General features: G+C 39.6%; 1 protein-coding gene across 1 annotated transcript in view; it reads left to right on the plus strand.

Moving 5' to 3' along the window:
• Nucleotides 1-5,600: 5,600 nt before the first annotated feature.
• Nucleotides 5,601-18,890, plus strand: part of HEPH (hephaestin) — a 78,761-nt gene continuing 65,471 nt past the window's right edge. The window contains exons 1-6 of the mRNA XM_036839135.1: nt 5,601-5,802; nt 12,268-12,470; nt 14,084-14,328; nt 15,308-15,520; nt 16,245-16,427; nt 17,489-17,743. Of these exons, the coding sequence (XP_036695030.1) occupies nt 5,773-5,802; nt 12,268-12,470; nt 14,084-14,328; nt 15,308-15,520; nt 16,245-16,427; nt 17,489-17,743 (1,129 nt within the window). The 5' untranslated portion in view covers nt 5,601-5,772. The remainder of the gene's footprint in view (nt 5,803-12,267; nt 12,471-14,083; nt 14,329-15,307; nt 15,521-16,244; nt 16,428-17,488; nt 17,744-18,890) is intronic.

The raw sequence follows: 18,890 nt of genomic DNA on the forward strand, positions 1-18,890 counted from the left end.
CACTTTCTAGATAACCTTTAAAAAACCAATTAATGTATGAGGTTTGAAAATTCAAAGAGTTCAAAGTAAAAAATGAAATTCATGCTCCTCCCCAACTAGGTCACTCTCCCTAAAGGAAAACCACTGTTAAAAATATTTTTGTGATGATTTCCAGAAGAAAAATTCCTTATTCTCCCATATAAATATATACATAGAAGTATGTGTATGTGTGAATGAAGCAAACACAAAATGTTCATTGTTCTGTACCTTATCTTTTACTTAATGATATATATTGGAGATATTTCCATATGTGCACGTGCACGCACACACACACACACACACGAGGAACATTTCACCAGTTTGAATGTTATCCTTACCCAAGAGCCCTGTTAATCTCCATATTACTCTAACTTCAATCAATAAGGCAAGCACTTTGGAGGATTTTAAGTAAGGGGAAAATATACATTTGTGTTTTGGACAAAATAGCTTTGGTTGTTATTTGAAGAGCAGATTTTGTGAGGCAAGAATGAAGACAAAAAGAACAATGAAGAGGTCATTACAGTGATCCAATTAAGAGATGAGCATGGCTCAGATCACTGCTATGGCAGTGGAGCTGGAGAAAAGTGGGTGGATTCAAAAGATATTTAAAATATAAATATGTCAAGATTTGTCAATGAAATGGGTGTGGATAGTGATGGAGAAGGCAGGACTCTTGGATGACATTCAGATTTCTGGCTTGAGAAATGGGAGTGGGAGGGAAAATGATATCATGCAGTCATTTATGAAGCTTATCCTGACACACACTCATTGAAAATGACTTCTTCCTTCTCTTAATTGTTGTAACACTTTGTATAGGCTCCCCTTCTCTCACTCACTATGTTATTTTATACTAATTAAAGGCTTTTTATTCCTGCATTGTTTTATCCTTCTTACTTGTTGCCAGCTCCTTAGTAGTAGAGGTGGGGGTAGGCTGGAGTGAGAAAAGTAGAGAAAGTAAGGAAAAAGAGACTAACATTTACTGATATCTTACTATGTGACAGGTGCTGCACTAGGCCTTTTTATAGACATTTTTACATTTTATTTTCACAGCCTGATTTTACAGATGACAAACTGAGGCTTGGGGAACTCAGGTATCTTTCCCAAGATCACATACTTCAGGGAGAGGCAGAGCCAAGATTCACAGGTTCACTGTCTGTACCCATAGCCCACAATCAGGAAGCCACATGAGAATATAGAGGAAAGATGGAAGGAGAAGCTGATGCCATTTATAGAGCTGTTCAAAGATGGCAGCCAGAAAACAAGACATGTTAACTGAGCGTGGAGAAGAAAGGGAAGTTTACTCAGGCAGGTAAGAAGGGTCTGAAGCAAAGGGAGTGGGCAAATAGGTGTTGGAAGGACACTCAGGGAGACTCCAAATGAATGAGGTACCAGGAAGCTAAAGGAAATATACTTTTTGACCTAGAGCCAAATATTGGATACCTGAAGACCAAGGCTGTTGAGAGCTGTTGAAATCAGTCTACAAGTGCAAGTTAGCTGGCAGGAGGGTGAGCTTCAGAGCCAGAGTCCCTTAACCCTGAGCAGTGGTTCTTAAAGTGTTGTCTTCAGATGAACAGCATTAGAATCACCTGGGAACTTGTTAGAAATGCAAATTATTGGTCCTCACCCCAGATTTACTGAAGCAGAAACTCAGTGTCTTAACAAACCCTCCAAGGGATTCTGGTGCATGCCCAAGTGTGAGACCCACTGCCTTAGAGGACTTAAGAAAGCAGCAAGTCGAATTCAAGAACCAGAGCTCAAGAACCAGACAGTGTCCCCTGAGGGAGCCAAGGAAACACATCACAGCAGTGTAGATCAATCCTTTCAAAGCATGATAGAGCCTGCTGGTCAGAAGTGGTGGTGGGTAATGAAAAGGGAGAACAGTGGCTTCAGAGGTGTGGTCTCTAGGGGACAACCCCTTCCTCTCTGCCTCCCTGCATCCCTCAATCTTTTCCCAGAGGCCCTCTTTTTAAAAACTGCTAAGGGCAAGCTCATCAGAGTCCTGAGATAATGTGGTAAACTGGCTATGCCAGGGTACTGCTCAGGGCTTTTTATTTTCACAAGGTAACTGATGCTGCCACTAAATTTCACTGTGGGGAAGATGGGAAGAAAAGGAATATCTATGGACAGTCCCTAAGGTATTGAGCACTGTTCCAAGGGTTCATGCAAATTCCAGCTTATTTAATCCTCACAATGTTTCAGTCATGGAAGTGTTATTGTTCCAGTTTTACAGATGAGGTACCAGAGAGCCGGAAAGGTTAAGTGACTTGCCCAATGTCACACAACTCAGAAGGAGCCAGCCAGGATACAAACCCTGGTCTTTTTGACTCCAAACTCCATGCTTCTCACACTGGATAGTCTTTCCCTAGCATGAAGTTCCCTGTGATCTTCTCATCTTTGCAGACATCCCAGGGCCATGCCCCTGTGATTGTCCATACACAGATAACATGGAAATATTGACTGAGTAAATGAATAAATGAAGGGATGGGTTAGTGACAGAATTTAAGACTTGAAGAATGCTTAAGCACATTCTGGTCTTGTGCTCCTCAAACATGCGTTTAGTGTCAATGAAGGTCCTTACTGGTACTCCAGGGTTAACCACATTGTCTGCATGGGCAGGCATACAAATGAGTAGGTCCCTGGGTATCCTCATCCCTGCCCATTTCCTTTCTCTCTCCTAACTTGCCTGTAGTGCTCCACAGGAAAGATGAGACTTCCATAGATAGTGGGGGTTTACTATAAGATTCTCTTTGGGGAAATAGTTTTGCCACCAAAAATAATTTTGAAAAATGACAAGTCTAGACTATCTTCTCCATTTTACAGGTGATGGAACTGAGTCCCATGAAAGCAAAATGACTTATCCAAGATCACTGTGTTTTCTTTTGTAGCATAACTAAAACTTAAAACTAGGATTCTTGAAACACTCTTCCTTTTCTCCCTGAATTAATACGACTTATTTTCTAAGAATCAGGACAGAAGAATTTAGATTTCTTTATTAAAAATTTTTAAATGATAACTCATTTTTGAGCATTTACTATGTACCAGTCACTCTGTTAAATAGTTCACATGTAAACTTTTATTTCAGTCCTCATAACAGCCCTATGAAATAGGTACTATTATCTCCATTTTACAGACGTAAAACTGAAGTTTAGAAGAATTAGATGAATTTTCCAAGGTCACAGAATCAGGAAGTGTCAGAATTGGGATTTAAATCTAGAATGTTTGATTCTAGTTTCCACACTCTTAATAATGTTGTCTTATTGTAAATGTCTATATTGCAGGGGTTTTCAAACTACAACTCATGGGCTAAATCTGGTCTGCTGCTTGTTTTTGTAAATTAGCTTTTATTGGAATATAGATATACCCCCACATGCTACAATGGCCTATTTGAATAGTTATGACAGACAGAGACTGTATGTTCTGCACATAAACTATTTACTAACTGGCCTTTGACTGAAATAATTTACCAATTCCTAGTCTATAGGTATCAACTTAAATCTTTTTTTGGTGATCCTTGAGGAAAGGCACTAGAAATATGCCCAGGATTTGCAGAAGTAGGCACTGTGTGCCCTTTCAGTGAATTGCTGAATGAATAATACAGGCTCAGAAACCTAGCCTAGCTGGCCTCCTGCAGTCTTCACTGTGTTGACTCAAGTGTGTCCATAAGACCTGTTTATTGTTGTCTTTTGTGAGTCAGAACACAGGCCTTATCCCTACCCCTCCCGGTCATAAATGCCTTTAAGCCTGGACTTGGATCCCAGCTTAATGGGTTTGGTCTCCACATTCCCTCTCTAGCTTCAAGGTCCACATCTGTGCTAAGTTGGGGGAGAGACAGATCGTCCCAGGGGCTGCTGTGGCCTGATCCAGCTTCCCTTGATCACTGATAATTTCTGAAGGAGCTGAAGAACTGTGCTTCCTGCCTTCTTCCTACTGGTGCTTCTACTTGGGTTAGCCTGGGGTGCAGTCTGTGGGGGCAGCTCCTAAATGTCTAGGCACCTTTAAGCACCTCCATTGGTTTATGACCCAGACTTTGCCCCACTGGCTCAGTCTTTGAAACTCCTCCTCCCTGGACCCTGCTCCAGACACTTTAAATCCAGGAGAGAAAAATGTGTTGAGACTGCCTGGGGAACAACATCTGCTCCTAGCCAAGATTACCTCATCACAAAGTAAGGATACTAGGTGGTGGAACTGCCATCATACCTTTCTCCTTCCTATACCTGGTTCTGGTGGGTAGATGTAGTCCTTTCTAAAGAGGCATGGAGTTCTCTACCTTTTCTCCATGAATTACTCTGCACCCATTCTTTTCTTACACTTGTCATCTTTAAAACCTCTTTTTCTTCTACTCTTAATATCAAGAATGTGCCTTCTTCATGGAATCCTAGATATGTAAATTTATAGAGCTGAGAGGGTCCTTATCTAGTTTAAGGCCCTCATTGTACAAATGGAAAGACTGAGGCCCAAAGAAGAGAAGGGCCTGAGCCAATGCCACATAGCTGATTACTGCAAGAGCAAGCTGGGGTTGGAACCTAGGTCACTTGACTCAGACCAGTGATTTTTCATTACCGTCTCTAACAGGAACAAAGATGTCCTCTGGTTTTAAACAAATCCAGACTCCAGCTTCACCCAGAAATTTTGAGCCCCGTTTTGTTATTTTTATTAGTTCCTTTTTTTAAAATTTAATATTTCCAATTCTTCTGGGTCTTCTTAGTTTTTAGGATGTTGACCTATGTTAATCCAGGCTATCTTGTAGCTACATCCGGTCTCCTCGATGGAAAATGTGAGTAATACAGCCCTGAGGTTTCACTCTAGGAGCTGCTAAAAATGGCAGAGGCAGAGTTTATGTACATTTAAAAAAATCTAGCAGTGACTGGTGGACAGCAGGCACTCAATAACTGTGAAGTCACTTCCTTCATTGCAAAAGGGCTCTCTGTGTTTCTCCCTGAAGTAGCACAGTGTGGTAGTGTGGTGGCTAAGAGTCTAGACAGACCCAGTAAAATCCGCCCCCCCCCCGCTTTTACTTCTTAATTGTTTGACTTTGAACTGTTACTTTCTCTCTCAGAGCCTGCTTTCCTTCAGCTGTAAAATAAGGAGAATTAGCATATTCATTTCACAGAATAATTGTGAAACTGAAATGAGAGAATGCATGAAAAGTGGTTAACATAGGGACTGGCATGTAGAAAGCTCTTTGTTTTATTACCAGTTTTACTTTTCTCTATTACCAAGCAACCATGGCCTCAGAATATTAGGAGGGCTGATAACTGTACTTCACAACAAGGGAAAATGTTGATGGGGATGGGAGCTCTTTTCACATCTTGCAACCCTTGCAGAGGGCCCTATTTCTTAAATGAGGCTGTTGGAATCCTCCTGTGAGCTTTGACTGGCTACACTGACAGTGCATTTCCTCCCCCCTCTCAGCAAATACCAACCAGCAAGCTGAGATAAGAGAAGTGCAGCCCACCCTCTTGTAATTCCTCTGGAGATCCTAACCGGGATTTGGAAAACACCGGATATGGTCAAAGAACCGTCCCGGGTTTTGTACCAAACCAGGCCCGGAACAAGACATTCCAGCAGTTTAGTTTCTGGAAAAGAGGGCACCCAGAACTGCCCTAGCCTCCATTCACCCCTCCCCAGTAACACCAGCCAAATTGGAGCCCCGGACTTTATTTATGAGAAAGGCTCTCTAACCCAGGATACAGACTGAGCAGGGCTGGCAGACTCATGCTGGGGTCTGCAGCTTAGCATCACTAGGCCACTGACATGAATATGGAAGTGTTTTCTGCAACAAAGGTAAGCTTTTTTTCCCCTCTCTTTCCAAACCCTACCTTGCCTCCCTTTCTTTGAAGAAAACCTTTATTCAGCTTGGTTTAGGGGAATCTTGGGCCACTAGAAGAGAAAGCCAGTGGCTGAGAAGTTGGAGGAAGCATGGCTTGGTGTGCAGGAAAGTTAAAGTGGACAATACACTCTCTTTGTTCCTCTCACCAAAATGGCCAGGACCACACTGTCTCAGCTGTTTCAGAGACGATCCTGGAGTTGTAGAGAGTAGTTAATTTTCCTGTTGAAATAGTGTGCTCATTTTCTGTCTCACAGTTTGTGGTGTTTATTGAGGTAATGGATCTGAGGACTACATAAGTGGGAAGCTCAAGCACTTAAAAATGATCATTTAGTTTCATACTTTGAGATCCAGATTGGCACAGAGTAAGGCAATAAATTATAGCTGAACTAAGCTATCAGCTTAAAATCTGAATTATTTCTCACACTTAGTGCCTAAGTAGAAGAAATATTTTAGAAAATATGGGTTCAAATTCTGGCTTTGCCAGTAACTGGCTGCTTGACTTTGAGCAAGCCCCTTCATCTCTCTGGTCTCAGTTTTCTATATGTCACATCAGGGATTGAAAAAAGGTAGTTTCTAAAGGTCTTTATGGATGTATGTATCTAAAATACATTCAGTTTTTTACTGAGCATCTACTGTATTCTAAGCCCTTTGCTAGGGGCTCATATATCGATTATTTTGTTTGAGCCTCAAAACAATCTTGTGAAATAAATATCATCCCCAATTTTGGGTGAGAAAACTGAGGCTCAAATAGGTGAAAGTGACTTGTTGAAAAGTCACATAGCTATTACAGGCAAGAAAGAGAATTTGAATCCAGATCTTCTAGTTTCAAATCAGTATACTTTCTATTATACCACAACTGGGGTGTGAGGAAATAAAGAAACCTCCTTAATACAAATGCAAATATGTAGTGAAATCATATTGTCCCAGGAACAGTATGGTGATAATATACTGGACATGATTGCCAGGCTAGAGGCTCTTAGGTTCTAGTATTAGCTCTCAGGACTTCAGGTGAGTCTCTTTCTCTGTGGGCCTCCATTTTCCCATCTCTGACATACTAAGATACAGTGATAATGATTAAAAAATTATATAAATTGTACTTGTACTACTCTTTTGAGACTTTAAACACTCTCCCCATTTTCCCTTCCAGTAAAGTCCCATACCCACTGAAGGTGAGAAAATCGCCTATTTTGAGTCACAAGGTAAAGAAAAAGCCACACAACATTAAGAAAGTGGAGGACCAAAAGGTCAATCTTGATGGAGGGTTCTATTAGTAAGACTTCTGAAATTGGAGATAAAACCTCAAGGATAGCTCAGCATTTCTGTGTCCAGTTGAGTGATCCTTTGTCTAGGATGAGCCTGTCCAGGCCAGTCTATTCAAACTCAGAGAGAAAAGAGCATTGTCTCATTAAAGGAACAACTTGCAAATTCTAGGGAAAACAGTGATGCAAACTGTCATGGATGATGGGGACCAGGCCCAGGTAACATTGGGATGCCAGGAAAGGAAGTTTTGACTAGTCTCAGTGTATACTGACTAAACTATGTCTAATTAGAAGTATCCCAGAAATCTCTTCTCTCTCTCTCACTCTCTCTCTTTCTCTCTCCTCCTTTGAGCACCTCTTCCTTCTGCCCTCTTTTTTTACTTTCCTCCAGGATTCTTGCTCACCTTATTTCATTTCTCCTTTTACCTTTCCCTTTTATTTTTCCTCCTCAGTCTGGCCTTTCTATAAGACCTCCTCCTGTGGGCTCAGCTGAGAAAAAAATAGCCCTGTCCAAGTGAAAAGTTTATGTAGGGCTTTCAAATTCTTCATCTCATTTTATCTTCATAGCAAACTAATAGGGAGTCCAAAGCAGAGATTATCTCCATTTAAGAGATGAGGAAATCAAGGCTCAAGAAACTAGGTGACTTGCTCCATGTCATACAACTAATAAATGATGAATTCAGAACTAGAATCTATTTTTCTAGAGTCTAAAGACTTTCAATTTTACCATGAAATATCCAAGTGATTCTAAAAGAATGTTATGGGCTTTCCCTTTCTTCTGTTTTATAATGATAAACCAAGTTTAAAAAAACAACAATAAAAGTAGCAACAACAAATGCAGCTTTGGGAATAAAAAGGGAAGTTAGTGACTAGAAGAAATGAAAACTTATCAGATACCTACTAAGTCCTTGGTGCTATTTCTTTCAAACACAGCTGAAAACAGTACTCAAACCTAAGTTTATCTGACTCAAAATTTCTGGTTCTTTTCATATATCATTTTCCTTTCAAAGAAATTAATCTCAGCCATATACATGTGCCTATATGCTTACAATGTGCTATTGTATATAGGAACTTATGAGTGTGTATGTGTTATGGCTTTCCATAAAATGTTAAAGCTTTGTGATTCTGGCAATTTTCATTTCTAAAGCTATTTCCTTGTCTGTAATAATCAGAGCCACTAATACTTTTTGATCTCTTGTGCACTTGAGTACTTATTTGTGTTCTGTTCATTTACAGATCTTAATTCATTTAATCCTCACAACTACTCAGATGTAGCAAATAATATTAATTCTATTTCAAAGATGAAGACACTATGGCTAGAGAAGTGAAGCAGTTTATCAAGTCACACAGCTAGGAAAACCGAAGCCAGGATTTCTTTAGGCAGTCTGATTCCAAAACCTGTGTCCTCAGTGCCAAATGGGGAAGAAAATCCTTATCTCACAAGAATGTGAGAATTAAATAATATGGAAGATATGAAAAACATACTGTACAGTGGAAAGTGCTAGGCAAATGTTAAGTTGCATTTTTTCCCAGGTTCTATTGTCTAGTCCTTTTGGTCATTAGTCACCCTTTGAATGCTTTTTCATTTACTGCAGAAGTTCTATACCAGTCTCTTCTGGGAATATTTCCAAGTTAACCATGTGCTTCTTCAATTGTGGAACTCTTACCTGGGACAGTTTTTTCTCTACGTGAGTTTAAGGCACAACAGCCCTGCTGACACCTCTCTGATAAGGAAGCTTGAAGGAGATGCATGTTGCATTCAGATTCTCATTGAATCAAGGACACTCCCTCCTTGCTGAGGACATGCTATTTGTGTATCCATATGTGGTACTATATGTTGGTGCATGTGAATGCACCTGTATTTCATCAGTGAATGTGAGAGCTAGAAAGACTCTTTGAGAGCTCTTTATATAAAGCATTTTTGTAGTTCTGTGTTTTTGCATTTCATTATATTCCCGAAGATCCATGACCCCCCAAAAGTAAGTTATAGTCCAGCTCTATTATATTATAGATGAGAAAACTGGGGCTCACTAAGGTCACTCTTTGAACCAGTGGTGAACCTGACTAAAGTCAGCTGGTGGGAAAATGTATGTCTATGTTGTTTTATGTCACTTTAGCAGTAGCTGTTTATGTTACACCTACAGGGCCCCCATCACCATATCTGCCAGTAGATACACAAAGACCTCTAAGATGTGACATCCATGCTCAAGGAGTTTATAGCCCAATCTGGTAAATAAAGACAGTTCATGAGGCAGCTTATGAGGCAAAGATAATAATAATACAAAGTTTGACTTCACGTATTTGGGTGTTATAGAGAATAAATAGTTCTTCAGAGGACAGTGATATGGAAAGGCTAGAGGGGGCCTTCTGGAGCAGTTAGGATTTAAGTTAGCCCTTACAGTTGAAATATAGAACATAAGATGTGTGGGAGACAGTAAGGATAAATTAACAAACTGTCACCAGGAGGGAGAAGGAAGAGGAAGAAAACCAACATTTACTGTCTGTTATGTTCTAAACACTAATTGTACTGGGGCCTTTTCATGCAAGTTTTCTAATTTACTTCTCCAAGGCTTATATTATTAGATATATTTTATAGATAAGAAAACAGGTCCAGCGTGGCTAAATATCACCCAAGACTACACAATTGGTCAGTAGGAAAGCCAGGTTTTAGGAAGAGGAATCCAAGAACAGGTCCTCCCACTTATCAAGGGCTTTCTTCCAAATGTCATATGAAGACTGGGGATTACACACTTGGGCCACTACTTTGTGTGGAGGGGTCTGAGAGTATGTAGGGAAATCTATAGTTCTGTTTATCAATCAGGGTAAATAACTGGAGATTTCCTATCCACATGCGAGTCTGTGCATATTTTTGATTTTCTATTTTTGATTAATTGTCCCTAATATCATGTGCTTAGGTTGAGGATTTAGTGAAATAATTTATATATTGAAAAAAAGTGAGCATCACGTTTAGTGTGTAGTAATTTCTCCATGAATGATAGTTACCATCATTATTATCATCATCATGAATGATATTGATTAGATGTATCTCTGCCCATATGAATATATGTGTCTGTTTCTGGAAGTGATCATAACTACATATGATTGCATGTTTCAGAGTGTATGGGGTTTTCTCAGATATAACTATATCTATAGGCATATACAAGCATATCTTGGAGATATTGTGGGTTTGGTTCCAAACTACTGCAATAAAGTTAATATCGTAATAAATCTTCACACAATTTTTTGGTTTCCTAGTGCATGTAAAAGTTATCTTTATATTATAATGTAGTCTATTAAGTGTGTAATAGTATTACATCTTTAAAAATGTACATACCTGAATTTAAAAATATTTTATTGCTAAAAAGTGCTAAACATCATCTGACAATACGGAATTGCCACAAACCTTCAATTTGTAAAAAACACAATGTCTGTGAAGTGAAATAAAGTGAAGCACAATAAAACAAGATATGTCTGTACATGTTTTCTGTGTGTGCAAGTATATTTCGTGAAAAGTAGGATAGCATGGTAATTAAGAACATGTATACCTGAAACTAACATAATATAGTAAGTCACCTATACTTCAATTGAAAAAAAAAAAAAAACATAGACATTGGACCCATACTTCCTTGAGCTCACAACCCAACTCTACTGATTGTTAACTAGGTAAACTTGGACAAATTATCTTATATTGCTGTTCTGCGGTTTCTCCTTCTATAATATGGGGATAATAATGGCATCTGCTTCATAGTGTTGCTGTGAGGATTGAATGATTTAATCTGTAAAGCACTTAGAACGATGTCTGACATGCAATGCACACACTATAAATATTGATTTTTATTATTTTTTTAGTTGAAGCATAGTTGATTTACAATGTTGTGTTTGTTTCTGGTGTACAGTAAAGTGATTCAGTTATATATATATATACTTTTTCAGATTCTTTTCCATTGTAGGTTATTATTATTATTATTATTATTATTATTTTGAAAGTGACTAAGGTTCTGTGTGACACTGTGGTTCTAGTGTGGATGAAAGTGTCTGCATCTCTGCTTTTAGATAAGACTGCATGTGTCTAGGTATATGCAAGTGTATTATATTTGTGTTTATGTTATGTCGCCTGTGTTTCTGGGATTGACTGTAGCTGTGTATAGTATGACTGAGCGCTTCATATCAGCCCCCAAAAGTCTAACTGCCTGGCTGACGTATCAGAATGAAAGGTTAGAAGCTTAGTTCTAACTCTGACTCAAGATTGGACACATTAAATGGATTTGTGCATGGCAGAGAACCAGCAGAGAACATTTCTTCTGATAAATGTGCTAAGTTCACAGCTCAGTGAATTTTCACAAACTGAACATACCCATGTAACCAGTAAGTAAATCAGGAAACAGAACATTTCCTAGAAGCCTTCCTCCTCTGCCTTACTAGTCACTGATCCCTACCTTAAGAGAAAACATTATCCTGGCTTCTAACAGCATAGATTAGTTTTGCCTGATTTTGTACTTTATATAAATGAAATCATATAATATGTACCCTTTGTGTCTGGTTTCTTTCTGCACCATTGTATTTGTGAGAGGCATCCATATTTTCATGTATAGTGTTAGTTTGCTCATTACCATTGCTATATAGAATTCCATTATATGAATAAAATATCATCTACTCATCCATTATAGTGTTCATGGACATATTGACTGTTTTCAGTTTGGGTCTATGAACATTCTAATAAATGTATTTTGGTGAATTCTCATTTGTTTTTAAACACAGTTCATAGAGGATGGAAAGTGGCAATGGTGAAAACAGAGACACAGGGAGAATTAGTGACCTGATTTGGGTACCGAGTGAGTCAGTGGCTCAATCGGGCTACTGATGCCTGTTTCCTAATTTTGGGGCCAGAGTATATTCTTCTTTCTACATTGCTCACGAAAATGGATCCAGATTTCTCTTCTGAAGAAAGTGATACACAATTGTCAGTACAAGTGATTTTTAACTTTGCCCTCCAAAGTCCAATGTGTAGAGATCCTTGAACACTTGTTGAAAGGAAACAGGTAAGGCAGAGATTCTAGGCTAATCGGTTTTTGTTTTCTCAGTCACTCAGTCTGGCTCTTGCCTCTTTACTTTTCCAGACACATGCAAAGCCCCTTTGTTCTCTTTCTTCTATACCGGCAGCTATTCAATTGCCTGTTTCCCAGAGTAATGTGGGCCATGGAGCCAGGCCATCTTCTATGGGCTCTGCTGTTCGTGCAACCCTTGTGGCCCCGACTGACTGATGGGGCCACTAGAGTCTACTATCTGGGCATCCAGGACGTGCAGTGGAACTATGCTCCTAAGGGAAGGAATGCCATCACGAACCAGCCTCTGGACAGTGACACGTAGGTTTAATCGCTTGTGGAATTAGAGATGGAGTTAGGGAGGGGCACTCTTGAGGTCAATAGGTAGCTCTTGAAGACCTTTCCCCGGGGTGTGGTTGCAGCCAGCTCCTGATCTCTCTGGGCCATAAGCCCAGTGATACATTTCCTGAGAAGACGACTAGTTGACTCAGGAGCCAGTATCCCATATGGAGTTCGCTTTTCCACAGTGAGGTGCCTAAGTATTTTTAGGGTCCTAAAGGTCATTCCATATTGCCTTGATTCTAAGGTGATATCCACAATGCTGTTTTAATAATAGGTATTTAGCTTTTGAACAAGAAAGAAACATGATATATATACAGTGTTTGTAAGATGTGTGTAGTATATGTATGCTGCCATAGTTCAATGGAACTATACTGATTTAAGATATGTAAAAATGTGAAAAAATAAGATCAGCCTTAGAATCAAGGAAAGAACAGCAATAGCTATCACTTATGTAACACTTTGTGACAGGTACCGTACTAGAAATTTATATACTTTGTCCCACCTAATTCTTACAGAAGCTTTAGGAGGTGAGTATGAATATTCTCATCTTATAGATGAGAAAACTGAGGCTCAGGGAGATCAAGTGACTTGCCCAAGTCCAACAGCTAGTAAACAGAGAGGTAGGATTTGTACCTGGGTAATGTGGATGCAAAGCTGGTACTCTTCTCACCATTCTGCCTCTCACAGATCCCACAAGATTAACCTTTCTTGATCTTAGAGCTTTGCAGGTGTTCCACAAATGCCCATTGAAAAAATCGAATTAATGTATTAAAAAATCTTTTGTGATCATGAATTGCTTTGTCTCTCCAAAGCCTCAGAGTTTTACAAAGTTGACTGTAACATCTCAGAGCTCTCTAGGAAGAATTAGAGTAAGAAAAACAGCTCTCTTTTTTAACAAACCATTTTTCTACTCATCTAGTTTTGGAGTCACAGAGTCTGTATTAAAAGTATCTTTGAGGGATAACTTTGTTATCCCCTTCTCCAATATTTTGAAGTAATAGTTAACATTTATTAAGTTTTTACTATTTTCCAGGCACTTTTCTAAACTCTTTATGTATTTTAATTATTTTAGTCACCAGTAATAAGTGGTACCATGGTTATCTCCATTTTACAGATGGAGAAATTATACACAGAGAAGTTAAGTAACTTGCTCAATGTCCTACAGATTTGGAAATGGCAATATTGGCATTTAACTGAAACTTCCTGGCTCCAGAGTTTGTGAACTTAACCACTATGCTATAAGACTTCCCATATACAGCAGGGCAACACTAAGTTAGGCCACCTGGATAGGGAGTTGATCACTTAAAAAGAGTCTGTCCATAGTTGGTTGCCTCCCCATTATTATATATTAGGCTTTACTGAGTGAAATTGTCTATTTTGTAGATTAAAATTGCTCAAATATCAGCAAATTCATATGCTTTAACTTAATACTTCTCATTGTCTAACAATTAGATTCTAACGTAAAGCTTTCATGTTTTGATCAGTACAATCCCATTTCCTCTTGTTTTGCCCTAAACAAAGATGAACACTTCTTGGTCAGCCACCTCTGGAAAAAAGGCAAAATTGTGACTTTCTCTTTCCTTCCTTCCCAGAGTAGCTTCCAACTTCCTGAAGTCTGACAAGAACCGAATAGGGAGCAGCTACAAGAAGACCATCTACAAGGAATACAGGGATGGTTCATACATGGATGAAATGGTTCAGCCAGCCTGGCTGGGTTTCCTGGGGCCAGTGTTGAAGGCTGAGGTGGGAGATATCATTCTTATCCACCTGAAGAATTTTGCCACTCGTCCCTACACAATCCACCCCCATGGCGTTTTCTATGAGAAAGACTCAGAAGGTAAATCAGCCCATCCTTTTTCTCCTACCTGCAACAAATATACCTTTTTCTTTATTGCCATCTGAGAGAGAGGAGCTGGGAATGAAGATAGTGCTCATTTTTGATCTGAGGTGGCAAGGACTCTCCTCAAAGAAAATATGGCTGGGTACTGTTATCAGATCTGTTATTCACACACTGTGTCACTTTGGGCAAGTCACTGTCCCTCTCTGAACCTCAAATTCTTCATTAAGAATGTAGAGATTCAATTTACCTTTTATCACAAAGAATTACTTGAATGGCATTTCCATAAAATATTTGACTGTGTTTTGGAAAGAGAGGAGTGTTCTGTGAATGTAAGGGAGCATTATTCTTGTGCCACAGTCTTCCAAAAGGCCCATTGTTTTTCTTAAGAGGGAGATCGGTTTACTCATCTGTATCTCCTACTATCCCAGGCCCTATGGCCTATAGTACTGACACAACGGTGAGTGAGGGGAATAGAGAGCAAACTCAGAAGGTCTTGACTTGACCATTAACTCCCTGTGGGCAAGTTATTTTCCTCTGTTTTCTCTTTCATAAAATGGGAATAGATCAATTGATCATTAAGTTGCCTTTAGATGGAAATTCTGTGATTGTCTGCTTTCTGTTTTTCAAAGTGAGTACTTGAAGGAAGGGACTTTTTTCTTCTCTCTTGCCTCCATGTTATCAGCTTTGCACTAGAGCATTACTAGGTTAGGCTGTATAGCACTTTCTATGGTCATAGTTCCTTCCCCAGGGGCTGCTACCTTTCTACCCACTGTTGATTTGAGGTCTAGGGTTCTTGGCTAGATATTATCTGAATCTGTGCCTTTCTTAGGTTGTGAGGAAAACTGTGCTGAACTTTAAACTCTACCTTCCACAAGACTAGAACTAGGTATTCCATACATCCCTCTCCCGGCTTCTACATCTGCCAGGCTCCTTCTCGCTCACCCTGGGACTAAGCATATGCAATTTCATTTTCTAGGATCCTTATATCCAGATGGTTCCTCTGGTTGGCTGAAAGCTGATGACTCTGTTCCCCCGGGAGGCAGCCACATCTACAACTGGACCATTCCAGAAGGCCATGCACCTACTGATGCTGACCCAGCGTGCCTCACCTGGATCTACCATTCTCATGTAGATGCTCCACGAGATATTGCTACTGGCCTCATTGGACCCCTTATAACCTGTAAAAGAGGTATAAGCCCCAAATGTGAGCTGTGAGATACAGTTTGGGATATCTAGGGGAATCAGTGGTATTGTTGATTCACCTACATATTGAGCAGCAGCCTGGGGAGTGTTAATTTAGCACCCTAGTTTATTAGTAGGAATAAATCCTGCTAAACTCCCTTTTTCACTGTTTTTTCTATTTCACTACTTTTTTTTCTAAAACAAACAAAAAACAGAAACAAAATATTTAAAAACACTTTGCTACTTTCTTTTTTTCTTATTTTACTTAAAAAACTCAAATTAGTCATGATGGAAGTCAAGTTACATAAGAATAAGGTATGTGTTAATAGTCTGTTGGATAGGATTGAAAGTGTAGTCATCAGAATTTTGGGAGGATTGTGGGTTTGGTTTGAAATATGGTATGTTTAAGGTGTAGTCAGGCCTGAAGACCTGTGTGTTACAGGAGTGTGGTTAGATCAAAGCCCTGAGTTGAAGACATAGGCAGGGATGGTGGGAAGGAATTATTCTAGATCCTATGTACCTCACCTTCAAGTCCTAGGCTCAACTGAATTGGTGGTTTCATGTGGGGAATTTAGAAATAGTAATTAGCAGCAGAAGTCTCTACCTACTTTTCTGTTGCTGATAGACTCTTAAGGCCCCTCTATTTCTATTCTTTACTTATGAGTACCCCTTACAGCTTACTGTTGCTAAAGAAAGAAGGTTCTTAAAGGCTCTTTTCTTACTTTCCCTAGGAACCCTGGATGGGAACTTCCCTCCTCAACGGCAGGACGTGGACAATGATTTCTTCCTGCTCTTTAGTGTGATAGATGAGAACCTTAGCTGGCATATCAATGAGAACATTGCCACTTACTGCTCAGACCCTGCCTCAGTGGACATAGAAGATGAGACCTTTCAGGAGAGCAATAAGATGCACGGTAAGGTGGGAGTATGTGGCCACACTATGACAGTGAACATTGATGGAGGGTCTCCGCTGGGCCTAGCATTTGGTGGATGTTTTCACATACCTGGTTCGTTTTAATTCTCACAAGGACCGTGAGTAGTAGGTGGTTTCCCCCTGTTTCACTCATGAGGAAACCGAGGCTCTAGGCTTACACAGAAAATAAATGGCACAGCTAAAATTCCAACCCTGATATGTCTGACTGCGTAGGCTATGCTCTTGCCATTAGGTACCCTGCTTTCTAAACTCCAAAGTCATATACTATATGCTCAAGTCACTTTGGTGAGGATTGCCTACTGATATAATTAGTTAACATTTCTTTGTTCTAAAAAGGATGCAAACTGTCAAAATTACACATTTTGTAGAGAAGATAAATGACTTCCCATAAGGGAGTTGACCATCTTAATTAAATTTAAAACAAACTAAAGGCACGAAAGCCTGAGGCATGGACAGAGAACTGATTTTAGAAATGAAAGTAAGTGATTTTGCTTTCGTTTATTTATGGGAGTGATTTACTTGGTGACAGAGGTGGGATCAAAATGAGAGAGTCCCAAGGGGAGGTGAAAACTCAGAGGAAAGATGCAAAGGATGGCTTGGACAGCTCAAATTTCTCTTAGTTTTATACCAATTGCTTGTAATAACTATGATAATTAGTTAGCTAACTTGACAACTGTCCTGTGGAAATTTCAGAAGGAAATTGTCTTAGATGGAAAGAAAGTTTGTAAAATAAACTCCATTTCTTAGAAAGCTTCCTCAGATTGCCGGGTTGGAATCCTGGCTCTACCACATAATAGATTTGTGGTCTTGGGAGAGAAGTAACTTTAGCTCTCTGAGCCTTGATTTTCACATTTTTTCCACAATAACAGTGAATTCTGCCTATTTCCCAGGGATGTTTGTAAGATTTATATAAGATAATACATATGGTCAGCACAGTGTTCTCTTTGAATCCTCATCTAAATGTTATCTATTATTATTGTCAGATGGTAAGGCCTCTCTCATTGGGCTGTCCTTTCCTAACTCTGATATTTTCTTTTGCAGCAATCAATGGCTTTGTCTTTGGAAACTTACCAGATCTGAGCATGTGTGCACAGAAACGTGTGGCCTGGCACTTGTTTGGCATGGGCAATGAGGTAGATGTCCACACAGCTTTCTTCCATGGACAGATGCTGACCATCCGAGGCCACCGAACTGATGTGGCTCATATCTTTCCAGCCACTTTTGTGACTGCTGAGATGGTGCCCCAGGAACCTGGCACCTGGTTAATTAGCTGTCAAGTGAATAGTCACTTGCAAGGTGAGATCCAACATCTCTGATCTTTCAGATACAGGACGTAGGTGGCAGTGATGGTTATCAGGAGGCTGGGTTTCTGGCCTGGAGACATAAGATTGGTCTTTCAGGTGAGATAGTTGGATATAAATGATCAAACATTAGACTAGAATTCTGGGATTCCAGGTTCTTTCATGGCTCAGCCATTAAATTGCAAGGTGACATGGGGCATTGCTCTCTGAGTTTCATCTTCCCCATCGCTAACATAAGATGGTATAGGAATGGGTGAGTGAACTTTTAAGCTGCCTTTTTTTTTGCTCAGAATTCTAAGGAATTAAGACCTGATAGTATTTGCTGCTGATTGAACAGGGAGTGAAGGACTAATTAGTTAAAGAAGAGTAAGGCTTCTTCAGGAGATCATGGAGTATTGTGGGCAAGTAGTGACACTCTAGTTAGAATCCAACAGCAATAGGTTTAGAAGGTTTGGTTTTTAGAAGGAGAATGGTTGAGGTAATGGCCCTGTGCAGTGAGGAACATCAGAGGAGCAGAGGAACCTATGAGACAATGGAAAGAGCATTAGGTAGGTGATTAGAAGGTTCAAGTTGTCTCAGCTCTGTGGAAAACTGAAGAAATCACTGTGTGACTTTGGAAAAGTCCCTTCCCACTCCTATGCTTCATTTGCCATATATATATATATATATATATATATATATATATATATATATAATGGGGATTGGGTTTAAATAGTTTCTAAGATCTTCTTCAGCTCTCACTTTCTAGAATTATTTGAAGTATGGTAAATCAAGTGAATGTCATGAAAGTGATATGTGAGTATGTGAAAGCGGATTTGAGTAGGTGAGGAATTATAGACTGGTGGGATATTGATTCTGGAATGGTAAGTTTGACCCAATAGGAGCCAGGTATTCATGTTCCATTGTCCAGGGTCTGCCCTCAGTACCAAATGTACCTGAGTAAGAGAGTATGAATGTGGATGGAGGTTAGGGATGCAGTGCAATAGTGAAACAAACATAAGCCTTAGAGCCAGACAAGCCTGGATTCAAAACCTGGTTCCACCAGTTAGTTACCTTTGATAAGACATATCACTTTTTTGAGTCTGTGTTTCCTCATGAGGATTGCAATAATTATTCCTACCACATAAAGTTGTAATGAGGTT

The sequence above is a fragment of the Balaenoptera musculus genome, chromosome X (assembly GCF_009873245.2).
Source record: "Balaenoptera musculus isolate JJ_BM4_2016_0621 chromosome X, mBalMus1.pri.v3, whole genome shotgun sequence".
NCBI lineage: Eukaryota > Metazoa > Chordata > Mammalia > Artiodactyla > Balaenopteridae > Balaenoptera > Balaenoptera musculus.